The sequence below is a fragment of the Cryptosporidium sp. chipmunk genotype I genome, assembly GCF_004936735.1.
Source record: "Cryptosporidium sp. chipmunk genotype I strain 37763 chromosome Unknown contig_25, whole genome shotgun sequence".
NCBI classification, from domain to species: Eukaryota; Apicomplexa; class Conoidasida; order Eucoccidiorida; family Cryptosporidiidae; genus Cryptosporidium; species Cryptosporidium sp. chipmunk genotype I.
In genome coordinates, this window is record NW_027125608.1 from 208,761 (window position 1) to 227,406 (window position 18,646).

General features: G+C 32.0%; 9 protein-coding genes across 9 annotated transcripts; 3 read left to right on the top strand and 6 right to left on the bottom strand.

The window, feature by feature from the left end:
• Window positions 1–258: 258 nt before the first annotated feature.
• ELE39_002302 (uncharacterized protein) lies at window positions 259–744 on the top strand (the record flags this gene model as incomplete). The annotated part of the gene is made up of 1 exon (XM_067345152.1): window positions 259–744. One exon carries the CDS (start codon window positions 259–261, stop codon window positions 742–744), a length of 486 nt encoding a protein of 161 aa, XP_067200688.1.
• Window positions 745–1,075: 331 nt separating this feature from the next.
• On the bottom strand, window positions 1,076–3,508 carry ELE39_002303 (prolyl oligopeptidase family; the record flags this gene model as incomplete). The annotated part of the gene is made up of 1 exon (XM_067345153.1): window positions 1,076–3,508. The coding sequence occupies one exon, from the start codon at window positions 3,506–3,508 to the stop codon at window positions 1,076–1,078; it is 2,433 nt and encodes an 810-aa protein (XP_067200689.1).
• Window positions 3,509–3,956: 448 nt separating this feature from the next.
• ELE39_002304 (large with RING domain) lies at window positions 3,957–8,024 on the bottom strand (the record flags this gene model as incomplete). Its single annotated transcript, XM_067345154.1, has 1 exon — window positions 3,957–8,024. One exon carries the CDS (start codon window positions 8,022–8,024, stop codon window positions 3,957–3,959), a length of 4,068 nt encoding a protein of 1,355 aa, XP_067200690.1.
• Window positions 8,025–8,683: 659 nt separating this feature from the next.
• ELE39_002305 (uncharacterized protein) lies at window positions 8,684–11,854 on the bottom strand (the record flags this gene model as incomplete). The annotated part of the gene is made up of 1 exon (XM_067345155.1): window positions 8,684–11,854. The coding sequence occupies one exon, from the start codon at window positions 11,852–11,854 to the stop codon at window positions 8,684–8,686; it is 3,171 nt and encodes a 1,056-aa protein (XP_067200691.1).
• Window positions 11,855–12,099: 245 nt separating this feature from the next.
• ELE39_002306 (uncharacterized protein) lies at window positions 12,100–12,420 on the top strand (the record flags this gene model as incomplete). The annotated part of the gene is made up of 1 exon (XM_067345156.1): window positions 12,100–12,420. One exon carries the CDS (start codon window positions 12,100–12,102, stop codon window positions 12,418–12,420), a length of 321 nt encoding a protein of 106 aa, XP_067200692.1.
• Window positions 12,421–12,566: 146 nt separating this feature from the next.
• On the bottom strand, window positions 12,567–13,250 carry ELE39_002307 (conserved methylase; the record flags this gene model as incomplete). Its single annotated transcript, XM_067345157.1, has 1 exon — window positions 12,567–13,250. The coding sequence occupies one exon, from the start codon at window positions 13,248–13,250 to the stop codon at window positions 12,567–12,569; it is 684 nt and encodes a 227-aa protein (XP_067200693.1).
• Window positions 13,251–13,428: 178 nt separating this feature from the next.
• On the bottom strand, window positions 13,429–13,950 carry ELE39_002308 (frataxin like; the record flags this gene model as incomplete). Its single annotated transcript, XM_067345158.1, has 1 exon — window positions 13,429–13,950. The coding sequence occupies one exon, from the start codon at window positions 13,948–13,950 to the stop codon at window positions 13,429–13,431; it is 522 nt and encodes a 173-aa protein (XP_067200694.1).
• Window positions 13,951–14,500: 550 nt separating this feature from the next.
• Window positions 14,501–16,024, top strand: ELE39_002309 (uncharacterized protein; the record flags this gene model as incomplete). The annotated part of the gene is made up of 1 exon (XM_067345159.1): window positions 14,501–16,024. The coding sequence occupies one exon, from the start codon at window positions 14,501–14,503 to the stop codon at window positions 16,022–16,024; it is 1,524 nt and encodes a 507-aa protein (XP_067200695.1).
• Window positions 16,025–16,058: 34 nt separating this feature from the next.
• On the bottom strand, window positions 16,059–18,176 carry ELE39_002311 (uncharacterized protein; the record flags this gene model as incomplete). Its single annotated transcript, XM_067345161.1, has 1 exon — window positions 16,059–18,176. One exon carries the CDS (start codon window positions 18,174–18,176, stop codon window positions 16,059–16,061), a length of 2,118 nt encoding a protein of 705 aa, XP_067200697.1.
• Between the last annotated feature and the right edge of the window lie 470 nt (window positions 18,177–18,646).

Below are 18,646 nucleotides of genomic sequence, written 5' to 3' on the forward strand. Positions count from 1 at the left end.
TTATTCTTTTTTCACTTTCACTTTTCCCTCCGTTTAAACTCGTATTTTTTCGTAATCGAAAATTGATAAAACTCATAATAAAACAGTTATTGTGGGAAAATTGTTAAAAATTCATGAAATGCAAAACATATTCAAATAGTGATTTTTATGCGCTTGTTAAAATTATGAAATTTACATTCTTTACATACTCGCCCATTATTTTACTTTATTTATTTTTGTATTAATTTATTCAAAAAAAAATATTTTAAGAGTTTAATCATGTTAAATATTCAGTTTGAAGGCAGTGCTAACTATCCAAGCACAAGCCATCCAGTCAAGGAAATGGTCAAGTTATTTGACATTAAGTCAAATGATTTCAATAATACAATTTCAACAGTAAATAGCGACTCCTATTACTTTGAAAAAAACTTTAAAACATCAAACAAACAAAATTCAAAGAATCCAAACAATAAAAACAAAGTAAAAAAGGCTGTAGATCCTCCTCAAAGTAGTTTACTTATTGACCAAGATTACTATGAAATCTTTGATCCGGTATATCCTTCAATGAGTAATATCTTTAAACAAAAAATCAAAAAAAAAAATTGTCCAAAAGAAAATTCTAAAGCAAATGACATTAACAATAAAACACTCTCTAATTTCAAACAGAATCAGTATTACAATAACCATGTTATTAAAAATTATCTTAATTACCTTTGGCAAGTTGGAGATGAGTTTTCAGAGATCCATTGTTTTCCTTTCTTTTAAATATATGTTAAAATAAGAAAATAATACATTTGGATTTTTACTAATGACAATGTTTATCATTCAATTACTCTAACCTTTAATCTTATTTAAAAAAAACAATGCCAGGCATGGAATTCTCAAATATATAACTATGAAGGTCATTTTAAATATTTTAGATATACTTTATTACTTGATAGAAATACTTGTTTAATATAAAGTCAACTTAATTGTATTGATAACTCAATTATTTAAGGATTAAATGTTTTCTTTGATTTCTCTAACATTTTCCCCTTCGAACAATTTTTTCATACAAAACCACAATACAGTATGTAAATAATTCTTTCTTCTATTTCTACAAATCCCCATTAAAAACGAAAGGAATCCCAGAATGAAGACCAAACCAACTCGCTATATTCAAGAATAAGTCAAAAGGCTCATTTGACCTACTAATAGAGTGGCCTGAATCAGGATAATAAAGCATCTTGACATCACTCTTACCAAGCTGCTTCAGAGCTCTATAAAATTCAATAGATTGCGCTGCTGGTACCCTTTTATCTTTACCTCCAACGGCTATCAATAATGGAGTAATAACCTTATCTACCATAGAAATTGGAGACTTAGCATGCAATTTAATTAAAGTTTCTCTATTTCTAAGTATTGTAATTCTATTCTTTTCAAGTTCTGAAGTCTCTGTAATAAGTTCGGAAAAGACGTAATCCGGAATATCAGTCATTCCAATAAAAGATATTGCATTGCTAAAGCCATTGCTCGATGCAGCACATGTAAGGAACTTGGGATAATTTGCAATAAGTGAGAAAATTAAGGCTCCTCCATATGATCCACCAAAAGCAAAGCATTTCTTTGGATCAAGATTAAGCTCTTGAATGCTTCTAATTTTATCTGATAGACACATTATCTCATCGACATCAGCTTCAAAGCAACGTCCAATAAGAGATTTGGTATAGTTGTCTCCAAAGCCAATAGATCCTGTGTAGTTTGGAGCAAGTATTGTGTACCCAATGCTAACTAAGAAGGTAAGGAAATGGTTATAATTTGTGGTTATTATTGAATGTGGACCTCCATGGAGAAATAGCAAAAGGGGGCTTTTTTCGAGGCCAGGATAACATTTGGATAGATCTTTGCTTCTGATAACTAAGTGTTTCTCTTTGAATGTGAAGAACTCGATATTGTCTAAAACTTTTGCCAGCCTAAATGTATTGTTGAATAGAGGAGATTCAGGGGTCCTTGGTACGAGAGATGCAGCAAAAGCATTAGAATTCCTTCCAAAAGAGCTCACAGATTTGATGATTTGAGCATGAATAATATTACGTACTGGATTTAGGCACATTTGTACGATCATGACCAAAGATGGCATAATAGGGGAAGCTAGATTAAGAGTTGCATAGACTGAAGATTTGTCAGGTCCAAAGCTTACAGAAAGAACCTCCAGATCACCCTCATATAATGACTCATCACTTACAACAAGCTTAATTCTACAGACTTGTCTGGTAGAAATATTGACGGCAACAGGTACCACTTTGTTTCCGAGAAATGTGGAAGTGAACACCCAATTTGAGCCATTTAAAGGGATAAGAACGTACTTTGACGAGCCAAATAGTCCAGAAAAGCCCTCAAATTTGAGAGGGTCATTGGCCGGAGCAGGCTCTGCTTGAGTTGAGACACAAATTCTTCTATCTCCTTCTGGAGACCAAGAAAGACCATTCAGTACAAGATCTTGAGCGCAAAGTTGCAAAGAAGACCAGTGAGGTAGATTAAGGTGATTAGAAGATATTGAAAAGTATAATAAAGTACATTTTGCAGCTATAGGATCACTGGATGTGACAATAATTTGTATTCCTCTAACAAATTCATCTGGAGGAGAAAGAACAATTTCTGAAATTGTTACAAGGTTATATGAGCCAATAGGTTCAGAAGGAGCCAAATTACATAGAATAGCCTTAGATGGACGAGCAATACAATAAGAGTATCCGAGTTTCAAAGGTTCATTTTCAAAAGCATTAACAACCATGGCCATTTCATTTGGAAGAAGTCTTAAAGAAAAAACTGAATGTGTTTCACGAAAGCTGAAATCAAGTTCAAATGGCTCAGAATTGATGGAGTTTGGCATATCGAAGCTCCAGGCATATACACGTGGATTTTTAAATTCTGAAAGGCCTTCTCCCCAGTCAGGTACATAAAGATTCTGGTTACCATAATCAGAGACTTCCCATTGTTTCGTGGAAGATGGAACTTTCATTTTATCCGTCCATTTTGGACGTTTGATTTTCGGTTCTGCTATATAATAAGCATTTTTCCATGTGAGACCAACATCAAAAGAGCCATCAGGTTCAACCTTAAGAATCTTATCGTGGATCAAATTTGTACAGGTGTCAAAGTTGGAAGCTGCGCTAAAAGGTGTTAAAGATGATGCATTTAGTGAGTATACGACCATTCTCGCACCAATGGTTTGTTTTGTTTCGTAGTCAATATCCTCATATAGTGAAAAGAAGTAATTTGACTTATAGAACTCGAACAAAGGATATCCCGCAGTGCCAGGATGAGACCTATCGTCCAATGGTCCATCAATATCATGAACTTGTCCTGAAGTATTGTGAGACAAGGTAAAGTTAAAAAGCACCCTACGCTCACCAATTGATCTATAGCCACTGCAAAATGAAAGTATCTGACTTCCCACTTTAGTAATAGTAGCTTCTTTACAAACCCAGCATCCGTGAAAAGCCGTAATCATAGAAAGTCTGGTATCTTTTACCTCCGATGCACTCATCTTCAGAATTAATATTTAAAAACTCTACAAATGTTTTTAAGATATATAGATTTGCAGAAGATATTTAATCAGTCGAATTTCTTATTTAAATATCTTCTTGAATTAAATTTAGTATAAAATAAAAATAAAATATTATCTGTTGGCGCCAAATATATAATATTACAAATTTTGATATGGGAAAAATAGTGTTAGAATTGTGATAGAGGGAAACTCTGGACTTGGTTATATTTAGACCCAGATTCTACTTGATTTGTGCTGTGGGGCTGAATCTTTGGTGATCACCTTGTAGATACTAATAAAACCAAGAGTTTGTAAAGGGGAATAGTGGAAAAAATGACCGGCTATGGGGGTGGGGCTAGAAAAAAGTTAATTACTAAAATAGCTAATTTAAGGTGAAAGTGATTAAATAATGAAATTTACTGCCAAATAGTCGGAGGATTGATTTTTTTTACACTTGGGGAGAGCCATAACTACTTTCATTGCTACTGACACTAAAGGCTGTGCAATCCCCGCTCAAACTATTAATTTCCTCAATGCTATTGAAACCCATTCCTCCAATAGCATCGGGAGAAGTAGGGTTTGATGAGGAAGGATTACTGCTCTTTTTCATTGCTTTTCTAATAGTTTCTCGATCGCGCTTTCTCTTTAGGGCAAGCTTCCTCTTCCGTTCAGGAGTCAACATTTCTTCAGAAGCCAGTTCCAAAGAGGACCTTCTTTTCCTGGACTTATTTAGGACAGAATCAATAATGCCGGGGTCCTGATTTGGGACTGTCTTACTCGAATAAGACTGGAATGCATCGATAGAGCCCTCATCCAGCATATAGGAGTCGTTGCCCACGTGGATAAAAGGATTATTAGAAGAGTTGTGGTTTTTAACAAGGTCAAAGTTAGGCAAATGACTACCATCAGGGTTTTGAATCAAACCTTCAACTGATGGTCTGGAAGTTAGAGAAGAACCGTTTTGGCCAGTGGAAGAAACTGTTTCCAGTATACCTTGGTTCTTGGATAAAAATTCAGCATTAATAGGGGAGTTACTGTTAAGATGATTTCCATCAGCCTCTGCCGTGGAACAGGATAAAGAAGATGAGACTAAGTCATTAATACAAGATGAAACCTTTACTTCATCTGGGTTTACAATATCACAGCCCGGAAGCTTGTTATTTTGAGTGGGATTCTTAGAGTTGGATTTATCTTTTTTGGAGCTCCTTTGGATCTTATTTGCTTTTGCTGATTCGTCTTTGGAAGAATTATTATTTGTCTTTACTACTATATTTTGAATTTCAGAGATTGAATTCATTAGAAACTCCATAACTGAACTAGGAGAGTTTGAGGTGGCCATTCCGGGTAATCTGTCAATTAGCTTAAGACTTGGAGTAGTTTTTTGCGATACTCCATTAATCCCATCACTTTCGCTAACCTCAGAAAGCCCCAAAATTTGGTGAGTCGGAAGATTATCCGAAATAATACCATTGTTAACAAAGTTCTGAATATGTTTAATCATTTCGATAACATTATTGTTTGGTAACAGCTGGGGAAAGTCGTCAAAATTAAAAGCCTTTGCTGACGGTATATCTGTGGCCCAACACAACAACGGCATCTTCCTCATTATAAATCTCTTATTAGTTTCTGTGAATGATAGTGAGCGAATCCAGTCGTCCATTAAATTCAGCTTTGAAAGCAGCTCCTCAAAGTAACTCTCCAGCTCCATCCTTTTCCTGCTATACAACTCCTGAATACTTTCCCAACGCTCCAAATTATTCAAACATTCCTTATGGTACTTATTCACATTGTTGATTAAAATCGACCTTAAACTCCAAAGTACCGAAGCTCCCGATGCATGTGTTGGCTCATTTACTACTTCGCGCGGCACATGTATTGAGGGTGGCAAGTTTTGGGCGCCACTTCCCTTAATATTAAAGGTGGATCTATGTACATTTGAGGAGAGGATTGAGGAGTTTGAGGGAACAGATTGTGTGATTTGCTGGAATTTGGTGATACTTAAGTTGCCAGATTCGCCTTCTTCAAAATTGCTTTGGATGCTAGAATTTCTTTTGTTCTTTTGAATTCCGTTAATTGAAGACCTATTATTTCTTGATTTATTCTTAGATATTAGTTTGGTGGGGTCGGATGTATTACTTCCTGAAAGAGTACCGCAGATTGTGGTTGTTTTTTTGGAGTTAGGGTCATTGAGGCCCATATTTCCTCCTGAAGAAGAAAGAGGCTTTTGAAATGGAATATTATTTGCTTGAAGCCAGATAAAGCCTAAATGAGTGTTTTCTGCAATAGAAAGTCTTCTATTTGGATTGTTAATATAAGAAACCACTGCTATATTGCTGATATTAACCATAGATTCGTCAATTTCTCCTAGATCATTCACTAGAGCTACTTCGTCTCCTGTCAAATTATTGTTTTCCTTACCATTATTAGTATGCGGAAATAATAACGAGGTTCCACCAAAGTCTTTGAGAAAATCGAACCAACTGAGCTCATTTTGAATTACACAGCTGGATATTGAGCACTGGAAGATGTATCCGCAGAAGCGTGACTTCAAATAGTTTTTAATCTTTCTAATTTGTTGGTTTCTGAGACATCTCTCACAATTACAGGCACCACTACAAAAAGGACAGTAGTATCTCAAAACCACTCCATTTGAGTACTTTTGCTTTATCACTGAAGAGAAATTATGCATGATGCATTCTGAGCAATACATTCTCCAACAATTATTAGGAGAGTAGGCTCTACTAACTAAGATTTCTTCCTGGGTAACAGATCCAGACTCATTCAGAGTTGATTCAAAATCAATACAGATATTACAAACATGAGATCTGTTCACGCCAAGTAAGTAAGATGCTCCAGATCCACAAGAATTCCCCCCAATTGACGATCTATTATTGAGCTTAATAGACTTCCCAGACTTGCTTACAAATGAGAATTGATTTTGATTGTAGTGGCTATTACTTATATATGCTGGCTCAGAATGGCCACTGTTTTCTATATTATTTTGAGACTTCGGGACTCTCCATGGTATAAGAGACCTTGAGTAGTAAATATTGGATGTACTAGTAGATGTCGAAGTTCCCGATAGCTTTAATGAATTGCTGTTATTTATCACAGAATTGGAGCCTGAATTTTGAGTTTGTGTTGTTTGGCTAAGCCCTGAAGGATTAATTCCAAGATTCAAAGGCTTAAGCTTTGATGGACATCTGGAGTAGTTAAGTCTCTTGCAACTTCTTCTACAGTAATGACATAGAGGATGCCTTGAAAGTTCAATACAACCATCTTTAGGCTTAGAAGGTGTATCTAGATTCAGAGTGTCTCCAAGCCTATCATTATCCTGAGAGTTATTGGAATGATCACTGATCATAGTCAAACCAGAGTCCAAGAAGTATTTAAGCCAATGAGTATCTAAAGACTTTGCATAGGGAATATACTCACTTGGGATAGAAACAGAATATTTGCTTTCTGTAGAGTTTGGCCTAAAGAGAAGGAGCTGTAGGAGCTGGTCCTGACTCATCCATGCAGCTCTGACAGCCTCGCCATCATCCCAAGTTGTTAAATATAATCCAGTTTTCTCATCAAAATATAAAACCTCCTCCAGAGAATCTACAAATTGCCTCATACTATGGTAGTGCATTACCTTTAGTAGAAATTCTCTACATTTCTTTTTTTGATGTCTTTGTAGTAACTTTCTGGAGTTATCCTTATGGATATTCTCGCAAACACTGTTTGTCAGTTTTAAAAGCATAGAATCCACCTCCTTTTCAATATAACTTAATCTCTTATAGAGAAATTTCCATTCCTCAAAATAAGGATTATTTAAAGCCCCCCTATTTTGATTCAAATTGCCCAAATTCGTATTCACTCCTCCCAGCATTGTCGTGTCTATTCCTATGAGTTCAAGTATTGGAAGATCAAGAAACTCCAAATAACTTAAAACCTTCCGTTCCTCTACTAAATCTGAACTCTCCAAACTATCCAGCTGAAGATTCCCTGACTGATCCAAAACTTTGTCTTCTCCACCAAATCTGCTGCCGCCGCTACTACTCGCCCTGTTTTCCGATGATGAATCCTTAGATATTTCTACAATATTCTTAAAAATCTTGTTTCTATTCCCGACCAACTTAAAAAGCTCGCTAATATCAAACAGATCTACCAATGCCCACCTATAAGCAAAATGTAAGCCTATACATGCTTCTTTAGGCTCCAAATTTTGTGGTCTTGCTGAAAGATCCAATACACTAATCCATCTCTCATCCACAGGATAAAACACACGCTCCAAATACTCCCAAAATTGCTCTGTGTTTCTTACATCATCACTTGGAAATGGGGTCAAAAAATCATTTGGAGCAATTGTTTCGTCATCCAAAAGAAGCCGCGTAGTAAATTGCTTGGAAGTTTGCTCCTGACTCTTCTGGGCATTTACCTGCTTCTTTCTCTTGTTGTGAAGCCCCTTTTTAGTATCTATCACCACCTTTCGACGTTCAGGGAACAGTATGGACCCTAAAGTCACACTCATTTCAAGGCTCTTCTTAGTTCATCTCGTATCCCTTTTTGCCTTTTTTAAATACTATTTACAAATTTTATATTTTTACACTTAATTAATTTAATATTGCTTTAGGCGGGAAGAGAAGGCGGGAAAGTCCTATTCAATTAAAAAGGTATCGACCACTATTAATTAATTAGATTAGTAAAAAAACAAATTTTACTGTAATAAAGCAGCAAGACATAAAAGTCATGACTAAAAAAATCAAATTTTTTCAGTAAACTGTGGAATTTCGACATGATTTGAAAATGTGTACAATAATTGGTAGAATTGTACAAACGGTGTGGAAGTTTAAAAATTAATTTTATTTAAATATTGTTTAATGCTTTTATTAACTGTAAAGTGAATATTTAGAAAGTTTATAGCTGTATTATTTAATCCGATTTTTGTTGTATTCCTGATATTAATTATCTTCATCACCTTGTTACTTGAATCCTTGGCATATTAACGTACATTCTGTAAATTACTCACTTTAACTCTCAAATTATATTGTCTATCAAAAACATCACTGAGTAGAGATCGTGGCTCTTAATAAAGACAAAACTAATTCAAGTATAAAGTTGCTAGTAAAAATCTAAATATATTTGTTTGACGTTTTTTCCTAAAAAAGAGTATATTTTCTATTAAATACCTTATAATCTAGGGAATTCGCTCAAAATCACGCTGGTAACATTTGGGGGTATCATATAGTTCTTTGATTTGAATCTCCTTGGAAGAGGACTTGTTGATCTGAAGCCCATTGCATGGGCAATACTTCTAAACTTTTTGGTAAATTTATCCTTCAAGTCTTGAAGTAAGAGATCTGAAAATTCTATTGGAGAAGGATCTGAAGAAGGAAGGAATTCTGGAGTATCAAATTGATCACCACTGTAATCTGTGTAGTTAATATTATGTGAATGAGAATTTACAAAGTTGGAAAGCCAAAGAATAGTCGCAAAAAGTTTACTTTCTCCCGCTGTAGAAAAACCGAATCTTGTCTGAAGATTCTCTGTCTGGTATTTCGACAAAAATGAATCAATAATCCAATTGCAGAATTCTATTGGGATTCTCAAATTATTTTGATATTTAGAGATTTGATTGTTTGATTGAAAATCTAAAGACCCTTGTAGACATTTTTGAATTGCCCTAGCTCCACCAAATGATTTGTTTGAATGGTTAATTAAATATATAAGCCAATTAATGTAAATTATAAGCTTTAAAAAGAATGATTTGAGTTTTGAGTTCAAAACTGAAGAATTATTCAAATTAATTAACTGTACTTTTGAAAAGTTACTTAATTGACTACTATATGTGTTTATTGTACTCTTCGTCCATTCCATCTTAATCTTATCAAATAATTCTATAGATATGAAGTTCTCTAGCTTATATATGTGTTTCAGTGATAACTTGGAGTCAAACTTTGGTAAAACTGTTAATGCGTTTTTCTCTTGTTTCTTTTCTAGCTTAATCAAATGAAGAACTTGTGGATCTTTAGAATTAATTGCCTTTAATTCATTTAGCTCATGCTTAATATTTAGATTCTCAAAGTTAGAAAACTGTGCCTTTAAATTCCTTTCTCCAGAGTACCCAATAATATCCAGCTGTAGTCTAGATGTGTTATTAACATTTTGTTTATTTCTTTTCTGAATCTCACTTCTATTATACTCTTTCCACTCCTTTCTAATCTTAAAATATTGAGTTAAAAATCTTGGATATTCTTTAAATATATATTTAGCCAACATTTTTTGGCATCTTTTTGAAACTAACTTATAATTCTTTGAACTTAATTTTAAATACTTTCCATAAAACTCTGTAGACTTTGAACTTGAACTTTTCCTACATTCAGATGATAATCTACTCATTTCTTGGTCAAATTCATCGTTTCTATCAAAATCCTCCCACTCCTCAATTTCCTGATCACTAATCCTTTTATCGGTACCTGTTAATAATTTTGGCATAATATCACTATAATTCTCCCATAAGCCATTGTTTAATATAATTTTTGAGATCTTATTCACAGTTTCCTTTTGTGATCTACTTAGAAACCCTCCATTGACTAAAGAAGAAAGTTTGTAGTATTTTTTGTTTTTTGTAATTATCCTCTTCTTCCAATTAGAGTTTACAAGCTGCTCCAATAGAAATCTAGAATAGTATAAGTGAGATTTGAACTTTATTGAATGGTGGATCGAAGCACTACAACTACGCAATGGAATCATTTTAAAGTTGTAAACGCCATCCTTTCCTGGTATAGTTTTCCAAAACAGTCCATATTCCTCAAATCTTAAATTTCTGTCTTTTGAAGCTTTATTCTGATTCATTATATAATTGCTACATTCTTTGGTGTCTAAAATAACGAGCTCGAGCTCTCTTTTTCCTTGTTTTTGTTGTCTTACTGTAGATATGAATCCAAAAGGAACTTTTTCTTCTTCTAATTTTGCTCCATTAGAAAAAATAAGTTCAGCTCTTTGTGGTTCCTTGTTTGGAACTGAAGGAAACTTGGAATAATCTCTAAATCCAAACTTTTGCTCATCTTCAACTAGTGTATTAGAATCAGCGAACTTTTGAATAAGTGGATTAAGTCTTAAAGGAGGTATTGATTTTGTATTAGGATTCACTTCTTTGTTGTATCTCTTATAAACCTTCTTGCTGATTTGTAGTCTTAACATGTTATTTGATAGTCTTTTGTTCAGCTCGGGCCTTGGATTCATAGGCTTGAGGGAATCAAATGATGAATAGCCATATCCCAAACTTCCAATATAACTATCAAACTTATCAATTTCAAAGTCTTCAAATTTGTCATTTCTTTCTTTGTAATTACTAAGCATAAGACTGATAGATTGATTTTTGAAGATGCATAGCTGCCACAAATTATCCAAATTCATCTTTCTACTTAAATAGTTACTCCCGAAAACACCAAGAGATGAAATGTTATTTCCGTGAATCATATACAATATATCATCAGCTTTAGATGATGAGTCCAAACTAAAGCTAGTCTTGGAGTACTTTCCTCTTTCAGTATGATCTTTTCCAAATCTTAATGGAATAAAGCTTGAAGATAGCTTAGTCTTATCAAAGTAATTCATGGCATTCTTAATGTATAAGGTAAGTGGATCATGAACCTCTATTACTGGTCTTTCAATTGTTATATTGTGAATGCCATTATACAATTGACTAGCCCTGTTAAACTCATTCAAAACATTTCTATACATATTAATAGTATCAATAGTTTCAACAGAACCGCATCTACCAGTTGATAACTGAAACTTCCTAATAGCTTTGATCAGAAACCTAGCAACTTTTGGAAGCTTATCTAGAATCACGGAAATCTCAATGTCTGAAACAGAGCTTGAAAGTAAGATGGGCAAAAAGTAATTCCAATTCTTAATTGCAAATTCACCATCTTTAACCAATTTTTGAGATGTAATTCTGGAATAACTCTTTGAAAGGCTCTTTCTAAGGGTCTCCAATAAGGCAATACCTTCATTCTTTCGCTTTCCTGACTTTAAAGACTTTTTGTAATTCTCAAGGCAGTCTATTATGTTCTCAATGTTGTTCTCTATATCAGTACACTTCAACAACCCTAAAATATATTCATCCTCGTTTTGAGAATAATCAAATGTATTCGCTTCTAAGTCCTTCCCTATTCCATCATACAAATGGCCAACTTTTGTCGCGAGTTCATCCTGGTACCTCTCTGTAATGGCAGTAATTTCTGTATTCCAATCATTAAAGGCATTAGTAGTTATTTGCCCATCAATTGCCATTAACTTATTAGGCTCAGGTGGCTGGTCAGTATCAGACTTCCTTCTCCTTTTCATATGCATTTCCCCAAGGTTCTAAGGCTTCTCTTCGCGTAATCTACTCTTTCTTATGCCGTTTTTTCGAATAAATTCCAAACAAATGTAAATTTTGACTATATTGAAAAACTTAAGGCATTTAGGCGCCATGTTTTGGCGCGTTGCTGTGAGTTTATTTAATTTGAGATAATGGAAAAGAAGTAATTGGAAATAATAATGGTTTGAAATTAAGCTTTTGTTGAGTAATTTTGAGTAATTAATTTTCGTTGAGGATGTCAAGGAAGATTGAATTGGTTAGAGAATTGTGTGAAGAGATTAAGCACCTCAGGAAGTTATGTCAGGAGAACAACATAGAATATAAAAGAGAAGAGACTTCTCATTTGGAGGATGAAGAGTCAATAATAAATTCATTTGAATTTGATAGTATGACTGAAACTTTGTTGCTTTTAAACAATGTTTCCAGATACAACAGCATTTTTTTAGACGAGAAAAGTGGAAGAAAAGAGTTGAATAGGGAGAAATTAAAGCAATTAAAGAATATAATAGATATTAAGGGCGAAATTAAAGTAAGTTGCAAAGACAATAATAATTAAATCTCATTAAAATGCATATATAAATTTAACTCTTAATTACAAAAGCTGATACAGACCCAGTATAAAACTTTGAAAATAGATACTTTATTTTTTTTTGACCAAATAGATAAAGTACTTTCTTGTCTAGAACCTCTAGTAAACGCTACCTAGTTCTTAATATATTTAAAGGCTACAGAAGCTAAAACTTGTCCTTCAATTCCATTATAATTATAAGATTTGTGTGGCAATTCTGAAACTTTTTCAAAATTTATTTGATCATCGAATACACTGCATAATTCTTCAGGAGTTGAATTACATGATGAGATGAATAAGGTACTTCCATTCTTTAAGTATCTGGAAACGCTGTTTTTGTAGATATGTTGTTCATCCTTCATTACAAAGATATCATAAGTACCTTTATCGACAACAACTTCGAATTTTCCCAATTCTAAAGTTTCTTCGTTATCACTTTGCTTTAAAACTTTCTTTCCTGATACTAAATCTACAGGATATAGTGAAATCTTGTCAGATAGTTCTTCTTCTCTAACTATTTTTTTTGCAAGTTCGATGGCTGATGGTATATAATCTATTCCAACAGCGCTGCTAAAACTGATTTTACGTATTAAATCAATCAAAAACAAACCATTTCCGCACCCAATATCCAAAACTCGTCCAGACTGCGCTTCAGATCCATTTTCCATAATCCAATCTACTATTGCGTCAATGTAATCCTCAAACCACTCCTCACCCCTATAGCCAACGTCATTATATGAGTGAAGTTCATTCTCATAGAATTCCTCCCAGTAGCTCTTATTTATCAATTTAGACTTGTAGATGTTATCTGATTCCATTCAATCACACTTTGTTTTATGGTCTATTTACATATAATATTACTATTTAATTTATATATACTTTTAATTTTATGTTTCGTCCTATTCAATATATTTCGACCTGTCCAAAATTAACGTGGCGCCAGCCATTTCATAGCATGGCCATTTAAGTCAAAAAAAAAGTTAGGCGCCAACCTGTTTAAAAATTGACATGTATTCCAGTAGCCTTAAGTAAATCATCATGTAAAACTTCGAAAAGAGTTTTATTTGTTCGATTTGATCTCCAATCAGAGCTGAATTCAAAGTAATCAGGCTTTCTTAAAGGAGATGAGTACCAAATCTGTTTGGTTGCAGGTTGTTTTGAAATGACAATAGTACTTCTTTCTCCATTAAAATTGAAAATAATATTCATAAATTCATCGTGAAGGTCAATGTCAGTAAGAAAGCCATTATCAAGAAGATTACTTAGTTTGCTTTCAATTTCAAAGAATAGTTTTTCAGTTTTTGAGCCAAATTGAGAGATATCCAAGGAATTTGTGTTAATTTTATTCTTTTTTAACTTGAATAAATTATGTGCTAATGGAGTAACGAACTTGGAATTATTGTCACATAGGAATCTTAGTGTACTAATAGAATTACTGAAATTAAAAACTTTGCATGAGCTATTGAATTTACTCAAATTTTGAACTACCTTTAAGTTTATTAATTTTATTGAATTCATTAATAAATTAATTTCAATTAACAATTTTTAAGTAGTTTGGCGGGCAACATTCATATTTTTTTTTTAATTAATGTTGCATTAATAATAAAAATTCATGTATGCAGGAATGCAATTTCTGAATATATATAATTTTTTTCAGATTATTTACTTGAATTAAAGATAATATGAAAATAAAGAACATGGAAAGGATTTAAGACCATGAACTACAATCAGATTTGTATATATCCAGAAATTTCTGAAAGTAGGAATTTTCTACTATTAATCAGGTAAGTTTAGTGGGGAAATAAAAAAAGAAAATAAATACCTTGAAATTTCAATAAATTTGTTAATTTTTACTATGTAAAACTATTTTAGAGAAACAATTACCATTTCATTAACCTTAGTTTCTTTTATATTCGAAATTTTTTTAATAACCAAATTATATTTATAGTAAGTTAAAATTTCATCTTCTTACTAAGTATTAATGGCTTTGAAATAAATAAATTGACTTAACATTAGCAACTATTGGTCTCTTTTAACAGCTATTATTTTCATATTGTACTCCCCATCTATGTATAATTCAATTTCAAAATTTTATGAAAAGGATTATATTAATGGATTGTTAGTTTTTGCTGATATAGGATTTGGAAATGTGGTAAAAAGCATGAAACAGTTTTACAAAATCCTTAATATTTATTTTAATTGCTCTGAGTTAAATCAGTATGAAAATTTATTTAATGAAAAAAGACTGGTTATTTCTATATTAAAAACTGTACCGTTAATATTTGTATTTCTGGATATAATCATAATGAAATATGAAAGCTTTGCATTTACTAATTCAATAGGCTTAAGTATGGGTACTATAAATAGAGGACCCAATGATTTGGAAAAATTTTATTTTGAGGATTTAATCAAGTTATGTTTTACAGGATTTGCAATTTTAATGATTAATCTGACTTATTTATCAGTATTTGATGTGATAATGGATATATTTTATTGTCATGAACTTAAAAGGGTAGTATCTAATGGTGAGATGGGACCACAGACTCGGGAAGCATCTATGATTAGTGGAAGAAACCTTAATGTATCGCTATTAATTAGAGAAAGTAGACAAGAAATGGATAATAATTCTCAATTACTGAATGATTTAATTAGAGATGAACAATTAGTGCTTGAGAATACAGTTAGTCCTTTAAAAATTTTCTGGTTAAAATACTTTGTATCAAGTACTTCTTTATTGAAAAACCTTCATTTTGTAAATTTAACAAATGATGAAGATTTAAATGAATTAAATCTCAGAAATGAATTATTCTTTTCAATGCATAACTCAGATATATATTATAATAAGTATGTTATAGTTCCAAGAGTCCTGCCAATAAAATTATCAGAAATATCAAAATGGTTAATATATAGACTAGTGTTTATATATTCATTTCTATTGATAATATATCAATTTTTAGACATTTTCTTAAAATTTTCAATAATATATCTATTAATTCAAACACCTTTTTGGCCATGGAATTTTTTAATTACAATAACTTTACAATTGATTTTTATGGGCATGTGTTTCTCATTCCATAATTCTCCAATAACTAATTTAATTATTGGACTATTTATTAACTTATTTGGAGTTCTTCCCTTGTTATTAACTTCTCAAAACAGAATTAAACACAATGTTAGTATCACATGCTCCCTGCTTTCACTTAGATCCATGGAATTTCTTCTTTCTATACTTATTATTATCATTATTCCTTTCAACACAAATAGTGATGACTTGCAATGGCTGCATGCAAACACCGGTAATTTAAATTTGTCCACATATCTGCATGCAATCAAAAATTATGTTTGGAAAAATGACGTGTCAAAAAGTGTAGTATCAAATATAAATGGAGAAAAAGGTGAGATCAATATTAATCAATTTTTTTGGATAATTATTGCAATATTTTTTATACACGAAATGTTATTATTTTTGATACAAAAAATTATAACAACTCCAAAATCAACTCAAAGTGAATACTTAACAGACAATCCTAGTAGTGAAAGGATTGAAATGATGAGTTCTATGGAATATGTACCATATTTCAGATTCATATAGAAATTAAGCTTGCGGAGTTTTTTCTCTACTTAAATCATCTATTCCTTTTTAGCATCTTAAATCTCTTGTAAGATCTAATAATTCTCAGGATTCCTTTAATTGGAGGAAAAAAATATGTTGATAGAAGAAGAATTGTTATCAAAAAAAAATACTGCATACATTTGCAGAACTCATTCGAGTATATTAATGATATTAGAAGAAGTATTGAATATACAGAAGTTAATACTAAACTTTGAACAAAATTATTCCAAAAGTGAATTTTAATTATTCCGTGAATAAATATCGCTGATTTCTCAAGAATATAAGAGAATTTTTTGATGTATTTAACAGTTTTTGGCGAAAATATTGATGATTTTAGAAGATTTTCCAGAATTGTAAAGTCAATACTTTCTAATGACTTCTTAGCTTCACAATTATCTAAGGTAATAGAATTGGGACTTAAAGATTGAAATTTAGTGTGGCTATTGCTTTTAATTGGAGAATATAGAACGTTATCTTCTAATAATTCATCGGCATCATAGTCAAAAGAACTTAGAGTTTTCAAATTTCTGGAAATTGAGCTTTCCAAATTCAAAGTAAGATTCCTTTTATCAAAGTTTATGAATAATATTATTAATCCAAATAAAAATCCAAACGAAAAAATATATTTTGGATGAAACAATAAATACCATATAATACTTAAGGCAAACAGAGAGTGCAATTGTGATTCCCAATTTAAAAGCTTCCAAATATATTCTTTATAAGGAAAAGCACACTCAGAATTATAAATCTCTCTTAGTAATATGATTGAGTTAATGATCACCTTTATATTAATCTCAAGATTAATATCACTCTTCATTCTTCCGTCGTGGAAACTATAATTATTACTCTTATTTTTGTATTTAAAGTTTGATCTCACTTCAGGTTCTGGAAGATAAAGAGCAAAAATCTCACGTGGAATAATCGAAAGTCTTGACCATTTAATTTCTGAGAAAACTTGGACTACAAAGCTACAATGAGGCTCTTGAAGTATTCCACTTGATTTATACTTTATTTCAGCACTATGGCTAAACTCGATAGCATCTTTGACCATCTGATTTGCCAGCTCAAAATATATACTATTTGGTAATTCATTCATAATGCAGCCATCCAAACTTTCTTTGCTAAAGCTCTTTACTAAAATATCTCGTGACATCTTTTCATCATCCTTAAATTCACTGAATTTTTTTGATGGGGGTTCATTCTTGTTAAATTGTCTCTCACAGCTTTTTATTGGAAATCTAAGTAGTTTCTGGGCCATTAAATTCTCACTATGCACTTTTTTTTGCAGGGATTTCCTAATAAATAATATTCTGGCATTATCATCTGAAGCTATTATTACTCTACTCTCAAGAGGCTTTCTATTTGAATGAGCTCCTACCGGTATTATCATATGGCCAATCATATCATTACTACTTCTTATTAAAGATGGGTCTGAATCATCCAAGTCATAGATTTCAATAATAACTTTGCTCAGTGGATGGTGGACTTCTATTTCCAGAATTATACAAATATTCTTATTCACAATGCAAGACTGGAATAAAAGCTCATTATCATATAAAACTCGTATATATGGCAATAAATCTATACATTCTCTTTTTTCTTGGTTCATTCTTTTCATTGAACCACGATTCTGGCTTTTTTCTTGTGCTGATGTTATGATTTTATTCAAGCATAAAGCTATTCTCATTTTACCATATCCGCAAGAATATACTGGATTTACTGCAATTTCTGGCCAATACAGGCATCTCCATATACTGAAATCTCTTTTAACTATATTACAATTCATTTCATCCCTTATTCCATATTCTTCATTCACTATTTTACCCAAAAAATCATCATCTCCTGTCTCAAAAAAACTATCTTCGTCTTTTCCAGGCAATATTTCTTTATATTTTGGCTTTTCTGCCATATCTATTGGTGAAAAAAAATATTTTGAATTCTGCGAACTTTTTGAGTTTGCAGAACTCAGTTCAAGAGCTGTTCTTTTATTTTCAACTTTCAAAATATTATTATTATAAACTGGTTGCCCATCTTTAATTATTACGGACCAAGCTAGTACTCTTGGATTAGTTAACTCTGCCTCTAGTACTTTATCTATTATACTATTACTATTATAATAACCTATTGACATGTTTTAAAATTCAAACTCCCCAATTGCTATTTTTCTTAAATAGATCCACAAAACAATTTAATTCTTCTTTACATTAAAAAGGAATTGATCGAGCACACACGCACATATTACTTTTCTTGGACTCTTTTGATAGATATTTAGTCATTAGTTACTCTCACAGTCCCATTAATGGTTTTTATGCGTACTTTGTATAATCTCTTCAACTAGTGTTGATGTTATATATTATTCTAAGTTCGGTTTTGTGATTTCTCCCTTTGGCTCCCTCTATTAATATAATACTCCTATTCAAAATTGGTTTAAATCAGAATTTTTATTAAATCTGTTTATATGCATATATTTTTATATTTATTTATTCATGCTTTATTCAATAATAAATGCCACTAGAGCTAGGCGGGAAAGCTGGATTAATTATAAAGTAGATTCACAAAAAAATAAAAAAGGTCTGGAAAACGAAGTTAGGCTAGATTTGA